Here is a 19,155-nt window from a genome sequence, read left to right on the forward strand (position 1 = left end):
TCAGTTAAATTTATGTGAAGGCTCATAAAGTTTCTGTTAACAGTAGTAGGCAAGAGGCTGACAGTAAGAAGTGGATAGGGGCAAGGGTCCCTTCCAATGCAGACTCTGGTTGGCAGGTAGACACAGGTCCCCTGCCCTGATCCCAAATGTGTAATTTTAGTCGTGGTAGGCGGCTAGAAGATGGGAACTCTATTCCACTTTATTGTGTAAGTAGATCTGTAGTCTTAGGATGAAGAAATGATAGGTTGAAGAAATGAAGACTTTCAATTAGGTTTAAGATAAAGATGTATTGATAAGACGGCCATTAACTGATAATTCATGCATTTTGTGGGATTTTTTAATAGATATTTGAAATGTTTTTAGAGAATCTAGTATCTTAGACTTGTGATTATAATATGAATTATGTAACAAAAGTTTGTAAACACTGTAATATTTAGGAGAACTTGGTTTAGTGAATTTATAAATTTGAATTATTAGATTTAGATTTGAAAGATTTAATTGTCTGATTATGCTTTTTTATTTGTTATATGCTTTGTTAGGTGGTGTTTTTAAAAATATTTCTGGGGAATTTAATTTGATAATTTAAAAAGTTTACCTGAAGGTCTAGTCAAGGTATGAATAGATTTATTTTTTAAAAGCATAAATGGAGCTTAAAGCCTTAAGAAAAAACTAGATATTGAAATTGGCAATATTAAAAATCTGAATAAATTGCACATCAATCAAAATACAGTTGCCAGAATTTCCTTCTGTGTTCAAAAAAATCCCTCAGACATAAAAATCTTAATAACAGTTATAAAGCAAACTTTAGGATAAAATAATATATATTCACAAACTTTTACTTATCAGATGATTCATCAGGCTACATACTCAAAGTGGCAGTGTTTAATTGTCAACATTTGAACGTTCCAAAGTGATATCTATATGCCACTTTTCATTCCTTGTTAAAATACACAAAAGAGGTTTTATTTGTTTTATAAGAAAACAAGACAATAGAAGAAATCAAGTTTCAAGACAAAGATTCATTCAGTCAAAGCAGTCAAAATATGAAAATAAGTATCTTCTAAAAGTTATTTAGGGCATTCCCAAATTAAAAGAAGCAAACAAACAAAACCGCTATAAACAAAGGGCAAGTTATTTAACCTCTCTGTGCTCTTTTAGTTAACTCCTCAGAAAAATGGATACCAAAAACACCTACTTCATAGGATTATTGTGAGGATTAAATAATAGAGTGTCTTGAAAAGTGCTTGGGACAGTGCCTGGCATATAGTAGGCACTTAATAATGTTAGCTATTATTTCTTCTAGTATTTTTTAACACTTTGAATAAATATTTTAGGACGACCAATTGCCTTAGCATAAAATTAATTTCTGTATTTCCATGTATCAACATGTTATAGCATTCATAAAAATAACATATAAAGTTATTCATCAGCCATGATTTTTTTAACACATGGAACATAGTAACAATATGTGGCAACAGCTTCATGGTTAAAAACAATCATCAATTTCAAACCTCAAGGTAAACAAACTATTTAATTACTCTAGACACACATATTTCTGCCCCTAAATTTCCACAACTATAAGCTGGCTTTTGGTCCAAGCAAAGCACAAGAAATAAGATGAGCTGGATGCTAGCCCCTGCATCACTGATGAGCTTTAGCCCTTGGACAAGCCTGCTTTCTAGCTGTCTTAGGGTAGGTGAGGCCCCACCATACAGCCACTGGCACTGTGGGATCTGGAACTGGGCTCAGGCCTAAATCAAGATTTCGTGAAACAGTCTACTGCTAATTTCCTAAACTTGGCTGAAAACAAAAAACACTTGGAGGTCTTGTTAAAAACAGATTCCTAGGCCCCAATTCAAACCTACTGAATCAAAACTTCTAGGGGAAAGCCCTGATAATCCATATATTTAACAAGCCCCACCCCACGGTCAACTTCAGCATACTTTTTGACTGTACCTCCTACATTTAGAGTGCACTTTCATAAATGTTTATACTGTAAATTATATACATGGACTATTATCAATCCTTCTATTAAAAATTAGTAAATTAGCTTAAGTTCTTTTTTCTAAGATAAAAATTATAAATGAGAGTTTTGTTTTTTGTATGCGTGCACTTCTGGAGTTAAATACACCGTGTTTTGGAGACCACTTCTATGGGAAATAGCTCTGGATAGGAAAGAGAGAAGGAGTATTTCATTTTGGTCCATTTAAAAAGACACAGGATGAAAGAGAATAAGTTTGTAAGTATCTTTTGGTTCCTCCTTCCTTACATAGCAGGGTGGCTTTTTCGGATGATATTCAATTTAAAAGCCTCCGAAGTGAAAAAGGAGGTACTTAAATCACTGTAAAATTTACAACTTATCTTTTCTAGAATATATACATATTGTATTTTTTTAAGAATGTTTACTTAATTAAAAATTTGGACCTGTATATTAACCTAATCCTTTATTTAAGTCATTTGTCTACTGACACCCACAGCACTGAGCTAAATATAATTCCCTCAGAGACTTCCATTCAACTTGTGTCTTTGACAAAGGTAGAGAGAAAACACCACTCCTTCCCTCACTCTTCTTTCAGAATCCATTGTGTCCTGGGCTTCATGTCTTGCTACAGAAGATTCTTCCTCTCTGACTCACTGCCACTTTAGAGTTGGCTACTACAGCACATATGTGAAGGGGCAGTTCAGTGTTCCAACCTGATCTCAACCCTTCGGCTGCTTATCACAGGATGAGAGTCTTAACAACTCCAACTTCCTATTTAAGGACCTCTACACCTAAGGACCTATGCATTCACCTGTTGCACTTCATGAATCCCTTTCTTCAGCCTGGTCACTTCCATCTCCCAAATTCTTCTTGTACTTTCTTGCCTATGCCTTTTCTCATATTATTGTCTTTCTCCTACAACTTCCTGTAAACCTATCTAAACCTTCCCAAAAAACGATCTAAATCCTTTCCTATCAATCTTCCCACAGTCCCACTTTCCCTTGAGAAGCCTCCACTAGCTACCTCAATCCATAATAAACTTAATTCCTTCTCCTGCAGTATTGAAAATCTGTACCAGTCCATTCTCTGGTACTTATCATATAAGAGTAGGGTCTTGCATTATGAAGTGCTGACATCTTACTTCCTCGGTAGTTAAAAGTTTCTTCAAACAGGTACACTTTTCCTTTCAGGAAAGGAAAGGTGTATCAGAAGACATATTCTCAATAATAAATAACTTCTTTTTTTTAGGAAGATTGGCCCTCGGGGCCGGCCCCGTGGCCGAGTGGTTAAGTTTGCACACTCCGCTTCGGCAGCCCAGGGTTTCGCTGGTTCGGATCCTGGGTGCGGACATGGCACCACTCATCAGGCCATGTTGAGGCAGCATCCCCCATCCCACAACTAGAAGGACCCACAACTAAAAGTATACATCTATCTACTGGGGGGAATTTGGGGAGAAAAAGCAAACAAAAAAAAAAGAGATTGGCAAGTTGTTAGCTCAGGTGCCAATCTTTAAAAAAAAAAAGAAAAAACATAAGATTGGCCCTGAGCTAAGATCCGCTGCCAATCCTCCTCTTTTTGCTGAGGAAGATTGGTCCTGAGCTAAGTTCTGTGCCCATCTTCCTCTATATTTTATATGTGGGATGCCTGCCACAGCATGGCTTGATGAACAGTACTAGGTCTGTGCCCGGGATCCAAACCGGTGAACCCCAGGCCACAGAAGCAGAGTGCTTAACCACTTAACCACTGCGCCACTGGACCAGCCCCAATAATAAATAACTTTTTAAATCAAAATAGAGTTTTATGGAAATCTGTGTAAGTAGAAGTACTATGCAATATCTGTCTTTTTTTTAATGAAATGTAGATTCCAGAGTAAAATTACAGAATACCACATGTCAAATTCATCCATAAGCAAGCTATTTCAGCAAATCAAAGCAAAAATATAAAAGGTCTTCAATGTGGTCAATTTTATAAAAACAAAGTCTGTTTTCTATGGCTGAGTAAAAGGGGACAGGGGAGGGTGAAAGGGATAAAGGGGCACATGTATGGTGACAGATGGCAACTAGACTTTCAGTGGTGAACACGATGCAGTGCATACAGAAGCTGAAATATAATGACATACACCTGAAATTTATAAAATGTTGTAAACCAATGCAACCTCAATAAAAAAATAAATACAAGAAAAAATACAAAGCCTTGAAAATATAGTAAAATCTTTACAATATGTTGAAATGAGATGATGAAATGAGAATGACCATATCTTTTATTATTACACTTTCTTTTGTTATCTTATGGCAAAGCACTTCAAAAAGTTGTAAAGTGTAAAGAAGTTATGCAGTTTTCTTTTACAAAAAGATAATTATCACAAATCTGATGTTCTTTTCTGTGATAAGTTCCTAAGGAGTATTTACCTGAAGTTTTTGAAAAAATTAACATTCTGAGTTTGCCTACATAAAGAGGACAGTATAACAATGAAAATGTTACTGCTTTTCAATAAAGTCCTTATGTAGAAAATCAATTAAAATGAATGTTTGGAAGTGTTAGCATCCTTACATGATTGTTGTGCCAAAAATCAATACATCACCTAGAATGCTTGTATCTATGCCATTAAAAAACTAAACTAGAATTTTCTGTTGAAAAATCTTTCAACTGGAGCATTTGAATAAGTTTTCAATTCATTTGTTAAAAATGGTTAGTATTCAAGAAAGCAGTGATTGATTTCTGGAACAACTGAAATTCAGTAGTCAAATTTCAAAAAGAATCTTTGTAAATTTGGTGGAAGACATTTAAAACTGGACATCATAATTTAGAAAATAAAATTTTTCCATTTGGATCTACTAAAGGTATCTTTTTCATCTATGACAGCTATTACAACCAAGTATCAAAGTAAATTAAAATCCACCTTCGAATTATTATATGACCGAGTGTTAAAAATTTTCAAAAATAAAGCACATTCAATCACTGGTGTCATTAAAGTTTTTACACTGTTAAAACATTATTTTACTTTTATCTTTTTTAAGTGTATTTTTGTTTCATAATGTATACAGTACTAGTACATGTACATAAATAACAAATATACCTACATTGGGGATAAGGGCTCAAACTTTTTTTTAAAAAGCTGGATGGGTATGATATCAGAGGTCGGGAGACTGCTGGTTTAGGGTATTATTGGTTTTTACATTTGTGTTTGGAATCAAATAGAAAACTCGCCTTCCTCTGCTGATCCTAATGTCATGTCCTGATGTGCCTCTTCCCTGCGTTTCTACAGCCCACACTTTAGTCTTCATCTGCTATCACTCAGATAACCACACTAAAGGTTCTTCTCCCTTTCTCTCTCCAGCAAGGCAGTCTTTAGAAGGTTTCAAAATGCCAGACCACGAAGCATTTAAGACAGTCGTATAAATAAAGCATCTCTTTGACACATCCGTTAATTGCAAACACATGATGCATATAATAGATTAGGGAATGCTGAAAAGAACGCTGGCTTGAGAGTAAGACTCAGGCCCTTGTTCTACTTCTCTAAATCTCAGCTCCATGGGAGCATAATTTTCTGATCTGTAAAATAAGGGATTATCAGATTAAGCAATTTCTAAGGTGACTCCCAGTCTCAAAATTATAAAAATACATGAATACCTATAAATTATACTTTTGATTTTTAAAAATAACTAGAATCACACACTTAGTGAACTATTTAAGATACCCCTTCTTGAGACCTTTGAAAAAAATGAGTATTTAACTATAAATAATTGTTCCTTGTTTAATAAACACAATTACATTTTTATACTTTTAAAAAATTTTATGTAATAAATGTATGTTACTTAAATTTGCAGAGTTTTATCTGAAGGGGAAGCCAATCACAAAAACAGTAAAATCATCAACTGAGAGCAAAATCAAATTCCAAAATTAACTGGTGGTTGCCATGCTAATGAAAGCACAACCCTACCATTAACATTTTTAAATAAGTAATGAAATAATATGGCCTACAGAGAAGTGCTGTTGTTACAGTTCTCACCTGTAAGACAGATCCTGAAGCAGAATGAACGTGGATGCAAGACTTATTTGATTCCCATGCAAAGAAATAAATATGAAATCTGATTCAGCAGAACAAGCACTGGAGTCAGTCAAGAGAACAGGTCACAGTACTGGCTATGCTACCAAGTGGGCAAGTCACTTAATCTTCAGTAAATACTGTTGAATGGATGAATCAATGAATCTCTTTAGTCATCATTTATTAAAAAATTAGATTAGACTTTATGTCCTCTTACAGTTCTTTACAGCTAAATTTTCTATGATCTAATACTTTAGGAAAATACAAACTTCAAGCACTAATATGCTGATAATTCTAGTTATTATGTATTAGGACACTCTACAGAATCAGTTTTCAGTGAACAATGAACGCCTCAATGATCCTGATGTGCTTTCAGAAATCGTTTCAAAGTGTTAATCCTACCACTGATTTTGAAGGCACTTACATGCCTGCTCCTAACAACCTAAGACTGCATGATGCTCAGAATATAAGATCTTTCTTTATGGTTGGATACTATGGCGGGAATAACTATCAATGCACAATGTTTAGTACCCTCTTTTGAGATGACTGGCGTTCCATGTGGCAGGGTACACTGACCTTTCCTGACACAGGCCGCTTACTGACGCTGACAGCCCTAGCTTTTAGAGGCTTGCTCTTGGTCCCTTGAGTTTAACTGTCTCAAGTTTACTATTACATATTTTATGCTTGAAATAACTCTAGCTCTTATATCAATTCAAAGTGATCACAGAACTTCAACAGCTGAACTGAAGTAAGCCTTCTCTAATTAATTATTTTAAAAAATACACAGAGAAACTGAAAATATTTCTGAGGTGGTGATATACAAGAATTACTAATCAGGAGCAACAATTTCAAAAAGTTAAATGCCAGTGGAAAAATATGAAAGCTTTACCCATTTCAACACAAGATTTATCTAAGGAATACAATCTTTACCAAATGATTTCAGAATCTGAAACTTTCATTTTAACATCAATCCTTTTCACTCCCAGTGCTAAATATGTGGCACACTTGTCAAGTATGTTTCTCTCATAGACAGTGAAATCTTTTCCTATAGACTTTTCTCACAATGAAGCATACTTCAGTTTCTTTTTTCCTACACATTGTCAAAGTAAAAGCCACAGTAAATATTTGTTGGTTTCATCCCATGAATACATTTATTGACTTCTCCCCCATCTCACTGTATATAGAGGTAACCAACAGATCATGAGGTAAACAGTTTCAGACAAGATGCCTCATTGTTTCTTATCTTCTAGAGTTAAGCAAGGGAGATACATCTCTAAAAGGGAATTTTCTTTTCGGTTTTTTTAGTGAGGAAGAGTGGCCCTGAGCTAACAGCTGTTGCCAATCTTCCTCTATTTGCATGTGGGATGCCACCACAGCATGGCTTGATGAGCAGTGTGTAGACCCATGCCTGGGATCTGAATCTGCGAACCTCAGGCAGCTGAAGTGGAACATGCAAACTTAACCACTACACCACCAGGCCAACCTAAAAGGGATTTTTTTAAAAGAAAGAAATGGCCAGACATCATATAGAAATCTCTGTGGACTTATCTATCCTTCACTTATATTGGCAAACATATCAGTACTGTGAGACTAAGACTACTAAGAGTTGGAAACACAAGGATGAAAGTCGGTCTTTGCCCATCAGATCTAACAGCATAGTTGGAGAGACTATGCAACTACAGACAGAACACAGATGGATTAGTGCTTTGGTAACAGTGGAAAAACTAGGGGGGGAAATCATATGTAGTCAAAATGTAGTTGAACAGAGACAGAAGAGAACTCCTATTAGAGCAGAAAATATGGGGACACAATTTTGAAACTGCTCCTCACAAAATGTCTTGCTATTAAGCGCATATGGTTGTATGCTTTAAAAGCCTTTTAACTAGCCCTGTAAAGGTGGTTTTGAATACCATAATTAGGACTTTGGCAAATTAAGTCCTTGGGCAACTTATTCCAAGTAGTCTAGGGAGACCTGGTCCAAGATTTGAGAAAGTTTTACTGGAAAGTGAATAGCTCTGAACTTCTTCATATTAGATAAAAATAAAACCTAGGGGGCGTGCTCATTTATGATGATGATGAATATATACAGTAACTGCTTAGGGGAGATGAACACTTGCCCCTGTGTGCATAACCATCTATTTAACTCCTTTCTTGTAGCCAGTTCTTTTACTTTTGATGACTTTTTGCTCTTCTCTTACAATGCTATATAGCACTGAGAGAGCTCTGGGCCGCCTCCTGTTTCTGAAGTTATGTTCCCTACTTCATCCCACCTCCTTCCCCCACTCACCCAAAGAAGGACAAGCAGATTAAAAAATAGGGTGGAATCCTAGGAAAGATAGCTTAACTAAGGCCTACTTCTAGTCTGAACAGAAAAGATCTTTGTGACTTATACACTGACCCCAGGGACCTTTCTCTGAGGTCAGGGCAGGCTCATTAAAACATACACAGAGCTCTGCAGTGGGCTTTTAAGGCATTGGCATTTTGCTGACTACCCCAGGATCTTTTTTTTTCCCTAAATTAAAAGTATATATATAACACCTATTTTTCTCTTGAGTTATAAAAGGAATACATGTTCTTGGTTTAAAGAAAAACAAACTGGGAAGATACAAATGTAGACCCATGAATCTAACCATTGTTGGGCATTAGTACTTGGATGTTCCAAAGATATTTAAAACTCCGTGTCTAGAATGGAACCTTTCTTCTTTCTATATCTGCTCTTCCTGCTATAATCACTGCCCACTTGGTGAATAGCACTAGTCTGTGTGGTTACTTCGGCTCAGAGGCCCAAGAATGTACTTGATTCTTCCCTGTTGTCCTTACCCCTACCCAATCAATACCACGATCTGAGAATTTTAGTTCCTGATTATTATGTGTGTGCTTTTACTTACAACTTGTATTTTCTTTTTACAGAATCATTTCTGACATTAACAGAATTTTCATAATAGCCATATTAACAATATTCTAATTTTTACTTGTTTCCTCAGGTCTGTCTTATTTCTTTTATTCTGTAACAACTCTATTTGTAAATTCTTTGTTTTGATCATTTCTAAATCAGCTGGCATACTACTTTTATTTGTTTTCCTGATAAAAAGACATGTAGTTTGTTTGTTTTCCAAGTATTGGGACTATTTATCTCTGTTGTCTTCTCTCATAAGCTATAGGGCTTGGCAGCTGTATTATTAAATATTTTTCCCTTGAAAAACTCTAGACTTTATTCATTCTGACATTTGTTACGATGGAGAAGTTTGTTGCTGGCCTGATTTCATTTTTTCCTTCGTGGGAATCCTGTTTATTCTACACGAGCCCTGCATTTGTAGGAACTTTCCTTTATCCTGAAAATTGAAGGCTATAACAAGATATGACTGTATGTTACTATGAATTGAAAATTAAGGTTTAGAGATTTTTTCCTTCACTGACTATTTTTTCCTGGAGCTAATCTGCTGTTGATTGCCTTCACTACACTTTTAATTTAGCAGTTTCAGCTCCATACAATATTTCACCTCCATACCTTCTTTGGGGTTGTCCCTTCTTTACAATTTCACTTCCAGTTTCATGGAAGACTGCCTGAATTCAACCACAGCAACAACATAATTAATCCTTTTTGTTTTTAACTGTCTTATCTTACCATGTAATTGATGGTAACTGGTGTTCTTCTCTTTATTTATCTTTACCTAGAATATCTAGAAACAGAGCTGTTTTACTAATGGGTACATAGGTCTCTGTGAATCCTTCAAACCCAAACAAAGAGAGAAGGGAAAAGTTTTTCAGTTTAATTTGTGAGATCAACGGCCCATGAGGCTTAAAGAGGAAGCTACAGTGGGAGACAACCACATCTCTTTACAAAACTTTCCTACCTTTGGGTATTTAGGCAGGCTGCATTTAGTTTGGATCATACCTTCATTCTCTCAATGGAAGGAAAACTCTCATGCAGAGTGATATGTCCCATTTTTAATGTAGGTACAAGAGTGACATCATGATTCCTGTTCTGTAGACTCTGCTGCACACCTGGTGTGCTTTTGAAAGCACTAACAACAATGAGGTTGGCCAAACGCACCCGCCAGTGACCTGCTATTTCCTCTTGCCCCTGGTGGTGGGGAGGCACTACTGGATTGCAATGGAAGGTCTCTCTTTATCGCTCCCTCCCCTCTCGCACTTCCCTATTTAATCACATTCAGTTTATCATGTATTATTTGGCCCATCCCTCAATCTGGTTTTGATATAGGTTCTCGTCCTGGTTTCCAGTATTCACAAGGAATTTTATATTATTTTTATCATTTCATTGAGAATCCAGAAGACTGAACTAAAATTAATGGGTTTTGGAGACCCATCATATGAATTCAATCACTAGGCTATGGAAGGCTCACCAATGAACAGACTAAAAATAATAATGAGGTAAGTGTATCATATAAGAAATGTGTCACCTCCTTATGTTGAGGTCAAGAACAATGATTAGAAGCCAAGGGCTAAGAAAGCAAGCTTTCAGAAGCCAGTACATGGAACATCTACTCTAAAAATGAAGCTTCCTTTTGGAATAAAAAGCAGAGGAAAAATTATAGTCAGTGGTCTACTTGAACACCTCAGGTTTTAGATTAGAAATTCATGGAAGAATAGAATAGGCTGGGTTTTGGTCTTACTGTGAAAACAGAAATCCAGGTAGTATGACTTCAGGACCCACACCCTTCATCAGACAGGCAATAAGGCCTGCCTTAAGCCTTAAGCCTGGTCATTTTACTAAGAATGATGTCAAGCTGATGACCCTATGCAGCAAGCACAATTACTGTCCCCATTTCACAAATGAGGAAACTGACACAGAAATTATGTAATTTGTCCAAGATGACAGAAAGCGAGTAGCTGAGCTAGGATAGTCACATTTGGAAAATGGGGGGAGAAGAAGAGGAAGACAGGAATAATTAACTCAAATCCAGTGAACAATGTTAGTCCCTTGCTAACTCAACTATGATCCAGGGACCAGCACCATAGGCATCACTGCAGAGCCTGTTACAAATGCAGACTCTCAGGCCCCACCCCAGACCTACTGAATCATAATCTGCATCTTAACAAGATCCCCAGGTGAGCTTTATATACTTTAAAGTATGAGCAGTACTGTTTGTCCTACTTATGTACAGGAGAAAGAGCATGACCTTAAGCTGGTATGAATCTGCATGAAAGGAGGATAGAAATGAACCACCTGGAGAAACAGGGTTTACACTAGTAGAAAATATTTAGAATTTTGAAAGATGACATTGGGATTGTCACTGGATTATCAAAGGTCAGTCAAAAGCCTGGAGAATCCACAAAGCTTAGCAAATGCAAGGTTTTAGAGGGGTATGCATGATGGACTACATACTGGCCCTTCCTGGGTCCCTAAGGGAGAAGGCCTGGAAGCACTAAAAGCAGCAGCTCAGTGCAGAACACAGAAGACAATTCTCCAAACAAAGCTAAAACGGGAACAGAAGGTAAAATCTCTCCTAGGAGGCAAGAGTTGCTCAAGAAAATTCAGAGTAGGAAGAAGCCACAGCAACCGAAGTGGCAGAAATGGCAGAGAGATTTAAAAACAAAACAAAGAGAAGAGGTGGGCTTTAGAATTTGAGCAGGAGATAGAAAAGGATGCAAAACTATGAACTCTCCCTTGAGGAACTGATTATTTTAACAACTGAATGGACACCCTGCTCACAAGAAAAAAAGTGAAGGACGTGTCTTTTCACAAATGTTACGATTTCACACATCTAAAGCAGAAGTCAAACACAGTCTCTCATCTACTCTATGAGCCTCCAGGGTTCCATCGTCAGTGCTCAGCTGACAGCTCCATGAGGCATTCCCCAGGACCCCATTTCAAACCACAGTCTCCTCCCCCAACACCACGACCTCCTGGCCTGCTTCATTTTTGCTAAGTCATTTGTCGCTTTCTAAAACACTCTCAATTTACAAAGGTTTGACTTACTGTCTTTCTGCTTCTACACTAGAATTAAACTCCACAACAGCAGGGGTTTTCTGCTTTTGCTTTCTGCTGTTTTTCCCAGAGCTTAGTGTCAGCACACAGTGAAGACAATAAATAGTGCTGAGTAAAAGTTCAAGAATGGACTGCCAAGAACACAGGTGTCAGAGGAGAAATGGAGTGGAATTAAGACTCGAATACAGACTCTAATTAGAACAAAGCTCCATGAGAACAGGTGTTTTTACCTCTTTTGCTGAATGTAAAAATGGATAAAGTAGAATGTTGAATATAATGTACCTAATTTCACTGATCCTAAGATACATTTTTTTTCATATTTTTACAGCTTTCAAGTCAAAATATGTTTTATATTCAATACTATCTTAGAATTCACGTTGCCTGGTAATGGTGATGATGTAGCTGCCATTCTGCATGGATGGACATTCCAAGAGACAGCATGAAAACTTGCAAAAGGGTATAGTGGTGACTCAGAATAAAATCTAAGAGACTAGCAGACCATTCTTTTAACTCTTGGGAACTAAACAGTGTGGGGAGGGTGCAGGGCCATTAATCTAGTTTAAAAACACCCCTGAAGCAGCAATCAAAAGTTGGCTAAACAAAAGCATGAAGACAGCTTAAGCTTTTAAAAGCCCAGTACCAATGGCTTTTAGTTTGTTTATTAATTATTTTAGGAAATGCTGCATCACCAACACTTTTGATACCACTAAAGACAAAATGGTGTAGAAAAACAGACACTGATGACTGAGCGGAAAAGCAATTCTAGAGTCAGATTCTGAATGTGAAGAAGTCTTAGATATAACTTAGCCAATTAAGTTTGTTTATAATTTTTGCTATTCTATGTATGCACCAGAGTGATCGATCATAAAAATCTATTTTAATTCAGTCTAAAAGCTTTTTCAATAAATATGAAATAAAAATTCTAGGTGAGAGAAAGCACTGTATGACTTGTCTGTTACTCTGCTGCTCTCCTTTCTCAAGGTGGACAGCAATACTCCTGGTTGACCATAAGCCTTTCTTGTTACCACCACAGGAATAAATGTCAGATACACTGTCTAAACACTTTACCCCTAGGGGGAGCTCAAAGTTTATCTTCCTTTATTCCACCCCAGAGAAGTACTGATGGAGATAACGGCAAGGATATACCAGTGAGCCACAGTCTTAGGTATTGCTGCTTAAGTAAATGGTAAAAAGAGAAAATGTTCTTGCATCTACAGCAGAGGTCTTGGATCTTTTGTCATCCCCTTCTGGATTTACTCTCTTCTCTCATATAGCAAGTGCAAAAAATCTGCCTCCTATCTTGAGAAAATAGATGAGAAAATCAGGGTACAGCAAAGGGACAAAGTGGCATGGGACAGACAGCCTGCTCCTAGAGCAGGCAAGAAGAGTCCTTTTTCACTAGGGCCAAGTTCTATACGTGCCTTTGGAATCAAAGGCTGTAGCAGTAAAATGTGTATGTCTAGGGTGTGCTTAGGAATCCACAAGGGTGGTGGCACCAGTCTGGTCTAGCAAACGTGCAACTGGAATCCTAGGAACTGCTAAAATACAGCTGAAAGTCAATTTTAAGAACTTTCTTCTTCTGCCAGTATAATAGGATGTTAAGCACTGCCACCTTAGTAAATATAAAAACTTATAAACAATAAATAACCAATATACTACTTTTAGGGGGAAATAAAGGCCTGTTTTAAATGTACACAATGTGAAGTAGTAAACTATTTTACCTGGAAGGATCCAAGAATATCCTTTAAGGGCTCTTCATAGAACTCATCTCTTCCAAAGAACAGCAGCAATTCAAAGAAACTCCTAGAAAGAAGAAGTGAATAACTTTCATTGCTTCTTTGAGTTTTTTGCCCCAAATTAAAAGATTCTTAAAGAGATAACAGCTATGTAATATTAGATATTTAAACTGGTTGGTTTTGAAAAATTATATTCATCATTCGTCATTCATGTAATGTTCTCAATAAAATTTTGATAGAAGATACAGTAGAATGAACAGTACATTACTTATGCCTACCAGTGTTCACAGTGCCAAACAATGCAATGGCATACCAGGTAGCAACAATGTTACTACAGATGTCAAGATGATCCAAAATGGGCATATAGTCTGGCTTCACCCTAGCACAGTGGAGCCCAGAGAAAATTCAAAATCCAATTTTTTTCACAGGGATATAAGGGATGGATAAAATTGACACAAAAATATAAGAAAGTTAGAGACATCATGAAACTCGCAGCCAACACTTATATTACAGCAATACCAACAATTACGTATCTAATAAATGACACATAGGTCCTCACACTCTAGGTTTATCTTGATCATCCCACTCATGACAGACTGCCCAAATTCTGTGGTTCCTCCTTTTTAAACAACTCGTTTGGAAAATACTGTTACTAAATACTTCATATGCCTTTAACAATTCATAAGTTTACACAAGAAGAAACACGATTGATTTCCTAATCATGAGCATGGAAAATTATAAAATTATCTAACACTGTTTAGCAATCCTGAAGTAGCACAAAGGACAAATCCCTTAAAATCTTTAAATTTTAATTCTTCTAGAAGATACTCAACTAGGAATACCTAAAGTTGTATTTTTTTATAAACATTTTTTGCCTTTTTTTTCTTACTGAGGTATAACTGACCTACATTATATTAGTTTCAGGCGTACAACATAATGATTTGACACTTGTACCTACTGCAAAATGATCACTGTAAGTCTAGTTAACATCCATCACCATACATATTTACAGAATTTTTTTTCTTGTGATGAGAATTTTTAAGATTACTCTCTTAGGAACTTTCAAATATGCAATACAGTATTATTAACCATAATTACATCCCCATGACTAACTTATATCTGGAAGTTTGTGTCTTTTGACTCCCTTTACCCATTTCGCTCACCTCTGGCAACCACCCATCTGTTCTCTGTATCTATGAGCTTGTTTTTCTTAAGATTCCATATATAACTGAGATCATACAGTATTTGTCTTTCTCTAACTTATTTCACTTAGCTTAAAGCCCTAGAGGTCCATCTATGTTACCACAAATGGCAAGATTTTGTTCATTTTTTATCACTGAATAACATTCCATTGTATACAACTTCTTTATCCATTCATTGTCTTCTGTACTACCAAGGCACTGTACTTTGTATATATCTTTATTATAACATGTTAAAACAAGGAGACATTAAATTTGCATTAGGCAGAAGTGAGTAGGATTGCATCATTATATTGAGTAGATAGTATTTGACTGGTAGGGCAATTAATTGCATTGAAGGAGGGAGAGATACAAAGGTTAGTAGTAGAAATAAAATGCGCTAATGGCAGTAAATTTAGAAATGAGCATGCCGATCAACATGACCTTGTAGAGAATCAAACAAAATATACAGAATTATACAGTATCTGCATTATGTGAACATGAAAGGGGAGCCAACATTACAGAAAGAGAAATGTATAAGCCCCACTATCAGTAACCTCAACAACAAGGCCCAACTCCATGATAATGATAGCAAAATGACAAAAACCACACACAAAATAAGTAAAGAGTAAATAAAGATAAAACAACATGGTCTAGTTAGCTCTGCCTTAGGGTAAAATTCAGGAAAATCAACAAGTCATTACACAGTAGTGAAATCACTAGGAGAAAAACCTAGATTATATGTAGAAGTAGAAAGTTCACGTTTGAAACCTGTTCATTTCCTATTGACTAATTAAGGGATCAACTAAATGTTTAGAGATCAAGTTGTTTAGCCCTCAGGGAAGCAAATGCTACAAGGTGCAGGGTAACAGAGCCCAAAATAGAAGAAAGCAGGACCCCAAAATATATGTAGCAGTCTAGAGTAGGTCTGGCAAACTACTGTCCATGGGCCATATCTGGCCCACGGAAGGCCTGTTATTGTATAATGCTTGAGATAAGAATAGTTAATCATGTTAAATTGTTAAAAAATCAAGAGAATAATATTTCACAACAGGTAAAAGTTATATGAAATTCAAATATGTCAATAAATAAGTTATTATTGGAATACAACCACACCCATCTATTTACACACTGACTATGGCTGCTTTCACACTACAGTGACAGAACTGAGTAGAGGCTACAGAGACCTCATAGGCTAAGCATAAAATATTTGCTATCTGGCCCTTTACTCACCCATGGTCCAGAGCCACATTAGGTTTGAATCTCAGCTGCATCACTTACTTGATATGTAATCCTGAGCAAATCACTTAGTATCTCTATGCCTCATTTTCCTTATTTATAAAATAGAAACAAGAATAGTAGCCACCTCTTGTAAAGCACTTAGAACAATCCCTGGTAGTGCTGTGGTGTTGCTAATAATAATACAGCACTACTATTTTTATTAACACTGTCATCAGTTTCCTTCAAGACTAAGAGAAAACATGACATCTTCACAGATTTGTTCTTCTCAGCTGTGCATGTGTCAATTTTGTTAAAATATAAAATACCAATTTTTCTTCACTTAAATTATGAAGATTTTTAGGACATCTGACTAAATTCATTGAAAGGTTTCTTTCTAAAAATTTACTATTATATAATGTTTATATTGGTTTTTAAGGTTGAATATGTTGCATATAATGTTCACTATGTAATAGTCTATATATTAATCAATGAACCTTAGTCCAAATTACGGGTTACCTACAGTTCAATTACGTAAATTGAAATAATTATTCAAAATAGGATTACCTAAAAAAAAGGATTTATATAAAAACATAAATTATTTGTAGTGGGACAAATACATTATAGATGGTATGCCTTTTCAATTAAAAGAATTATTCCATATATAATCATACTTATTTGACTTTCATCAAACAGTATTTTCCTATTAGCTATGCAAGCTTAAAGAAACAGAGTACCACTAGAGTACCTATTTATTAAACAAACTACTTTCTATCATTGGGGATGCTTGGAATTCAGACCATGTTTTTCCATATATTACAAATGATTATAAGGTATCAACTTCCTTAAAATACACAGACACACATAAATAGACTGTTTGGTAGTTATAATCAGAATTACTACTCTTTTGGGGTCTCTATAGCATCGAAGCAATTTTCACACTGAAAAACAAGAATGTGGATTTGTGAATTTATAAATTATAATGCCTAACGATCCAAATATAAGAAGTTCATTTACCAATTTAAGCCAAAGAAGATTAGGTCTCCTCTACATGAATTAAATAAGAATAGAATAAAATCTTATTACCCACACTTTATTTTATGAATTTGTAACAATTTCTTCTACACTTATTAACATTGTATCTTTGATACCACAGAGAAACTTCAACTCAGTGCTACTTAATCTTAACAAAGAGATCTACTTTGACATACTCAAGCATTCCAATGCATTTATCTTCAAAACAGTTTCTTCAGCAATATGTCTTTACTGAGGAAGAAAAAGGTTCAAAGTTTTTTTCAAATATATACTGATAAAGAAACTATACATTACATTTTCTAAGTATGACAGAGTAGGTACCCTTAATGATTCTCCCCCCTGAAAACAATTAAAATGCTCAATAAAAGAGCTGGCTTTCACCTTGACTAAACATTCAAATTAGCTACACTATTATACTCCTCCCACCCCCTTCACCACATTTCTAGATTACAAGGAAAACTGCCTGTCTGCACTTGGAGCTAAGTAGAAAAAAGAGAAAAGAAAATCTACTTTTAAAATCCTCTGATGTAGGCGGTAAACGGAATTCATATTATTTATGTGGGTGAAACATTTTCAAGCCCAGAATTTAACTAACATTGGTCCTCATCTAGTAACGTCCCCAGGCCCCTGGCAGAAACAAATGCAGATCCTCTCTGAATACCCACTTCCGATCCATGCTTCAATTATCACAAATAAATTTATTTCAAGAAAATACAAATTCACAAAGTAAATAAAAATAATGACAATAACAAGAAAAACCACAACATACAAGGAAATGAAACACCATGAGCAAGAACCAACAGAAAATCCACAAAGACTTTATATTTAAAACCAGACCCAGAACATAAAATGAGTATAATATAGTTCAAGGAATAAAGAAATATTGAAAATATAAAGAACAAGATAATCAACAGTAGTCAAAAAACTTTTAGAAATAAAAAGTAAAATCACTGAAGTAAAAAGTCAATGGACAGATTTAATTGCAAATTAGACACAGCTGACGAAAAAACCTAGTGAACTGAAAGATGTGAAAAAATTATCTAGAGTGCAATAGAGAGACAAAGAAATGGAAGATACATACAAGCAAGAGTTACAGACATGGGGAACGGACTGTACAAGTCTAACATGTCTAATTGCACTTCTACAAAAAACAGATCAAGAATGAGGCAGACAAAAACTAGGTAAGAATTTTTCATACTTGATGAAAGCTATCAATCCTCATATCCAACAAGCCCAGAAAATCCCAGTAAGGAATGATAAAATATAAATCTATACCTAGTTAAACACAGTAAACTATAAAATACCAAATACAAAGAGCAATGTCTAAACAACCAAAGAAAAATATAGACTGTTCACAAAGAAATGGAAAATTAAATTGCCAAGAAGGGTCTAAGATGAAAATTAGTAAAAATATGGGCTAAAAACTTTGATAGCATGAAGCGATAATAATAATCTCATCTGGGCTTTGAAAAAATATAGCAAAAATATATGATATCAATTACATTTAAGTTGGAAGGAGGAGTTTCAGCATTAATGTTGCAGTGTCCTTAGACTAAAGGAAGACGAAGTGTATATAAAGCATACAGTTCAATATGTTAAGTACTAAATTCTCCTTAACTAATTTATGAATTTACATATAGTAAAGTTACTTTCAAGTTTTTCTAGAAGTAGATAGTTGATTACAAAATTGAATATCTAGAAAAACCATGTAGCAGAAAGAGCAATGAGAAGGAACTAACCAATATTAAAACATTTTGTAAAAACTTTATAACTGAACCACCCTTGTATTGATACATGGAAAAATAGCCTAATAAAATCAAATGAAGTCCAAAAACAGAGCAATTGCATGTGAAAAATGAATACATAACAAAAGCTGCATCTCAGATCAATAGGGAAAACGTTGACTTCATTACTGGATAGCCAAATGTTAAAAGACAAAATTGATTCATCCAACTTCCAAACGTAAGAAAAAATTCAAAATGGATCAAAAACTTTAAAAGATCAAACAGTAC

The 19,155-nt window shown here is 35.4% G+C and overlaps 1 protein-coding gene across 8 annotated transcripts in view; it reads right to left on the bottom strand.

Moving 5' to 3' along the window:
• The window catches only part of ZNF654 (zinc finger protein 654), an 84,429-nt gene that overhangs the window by 24,592 nt on the left and 40,682 nt on the right, over positions 1–19,155 (bottom strand). For all 8 annotated transcript variants that reach the window (XM_023630386.2, XM_070252151.1, XM_070252149.1 and 5 more), the window contains one exon: positions 13,698–13,779. In XM_023630386.2, coding sequence (XP_023486154.1) covers positions 13,698–13,779 — 82 coding nt within the window. The remainder of the gene's footprint in view (positions 1–13,697; positions 13,780–19,155) is intronic.

Source organism: Equus caballus, chromosome 26 (genome assembly GCF_041296265.1).
Source record: "Equus caballus isolate H_3958 breed thoroughbred chromosome 26, TB-T2T, whole genome shotgun sequence".
Taxonomy (NCBI): domain Eukaryota; kingdom Metazoa; phylum Chordata; class Mammalia; order Perissodactyla; family Equidae; genus Equus; species Equus caballus.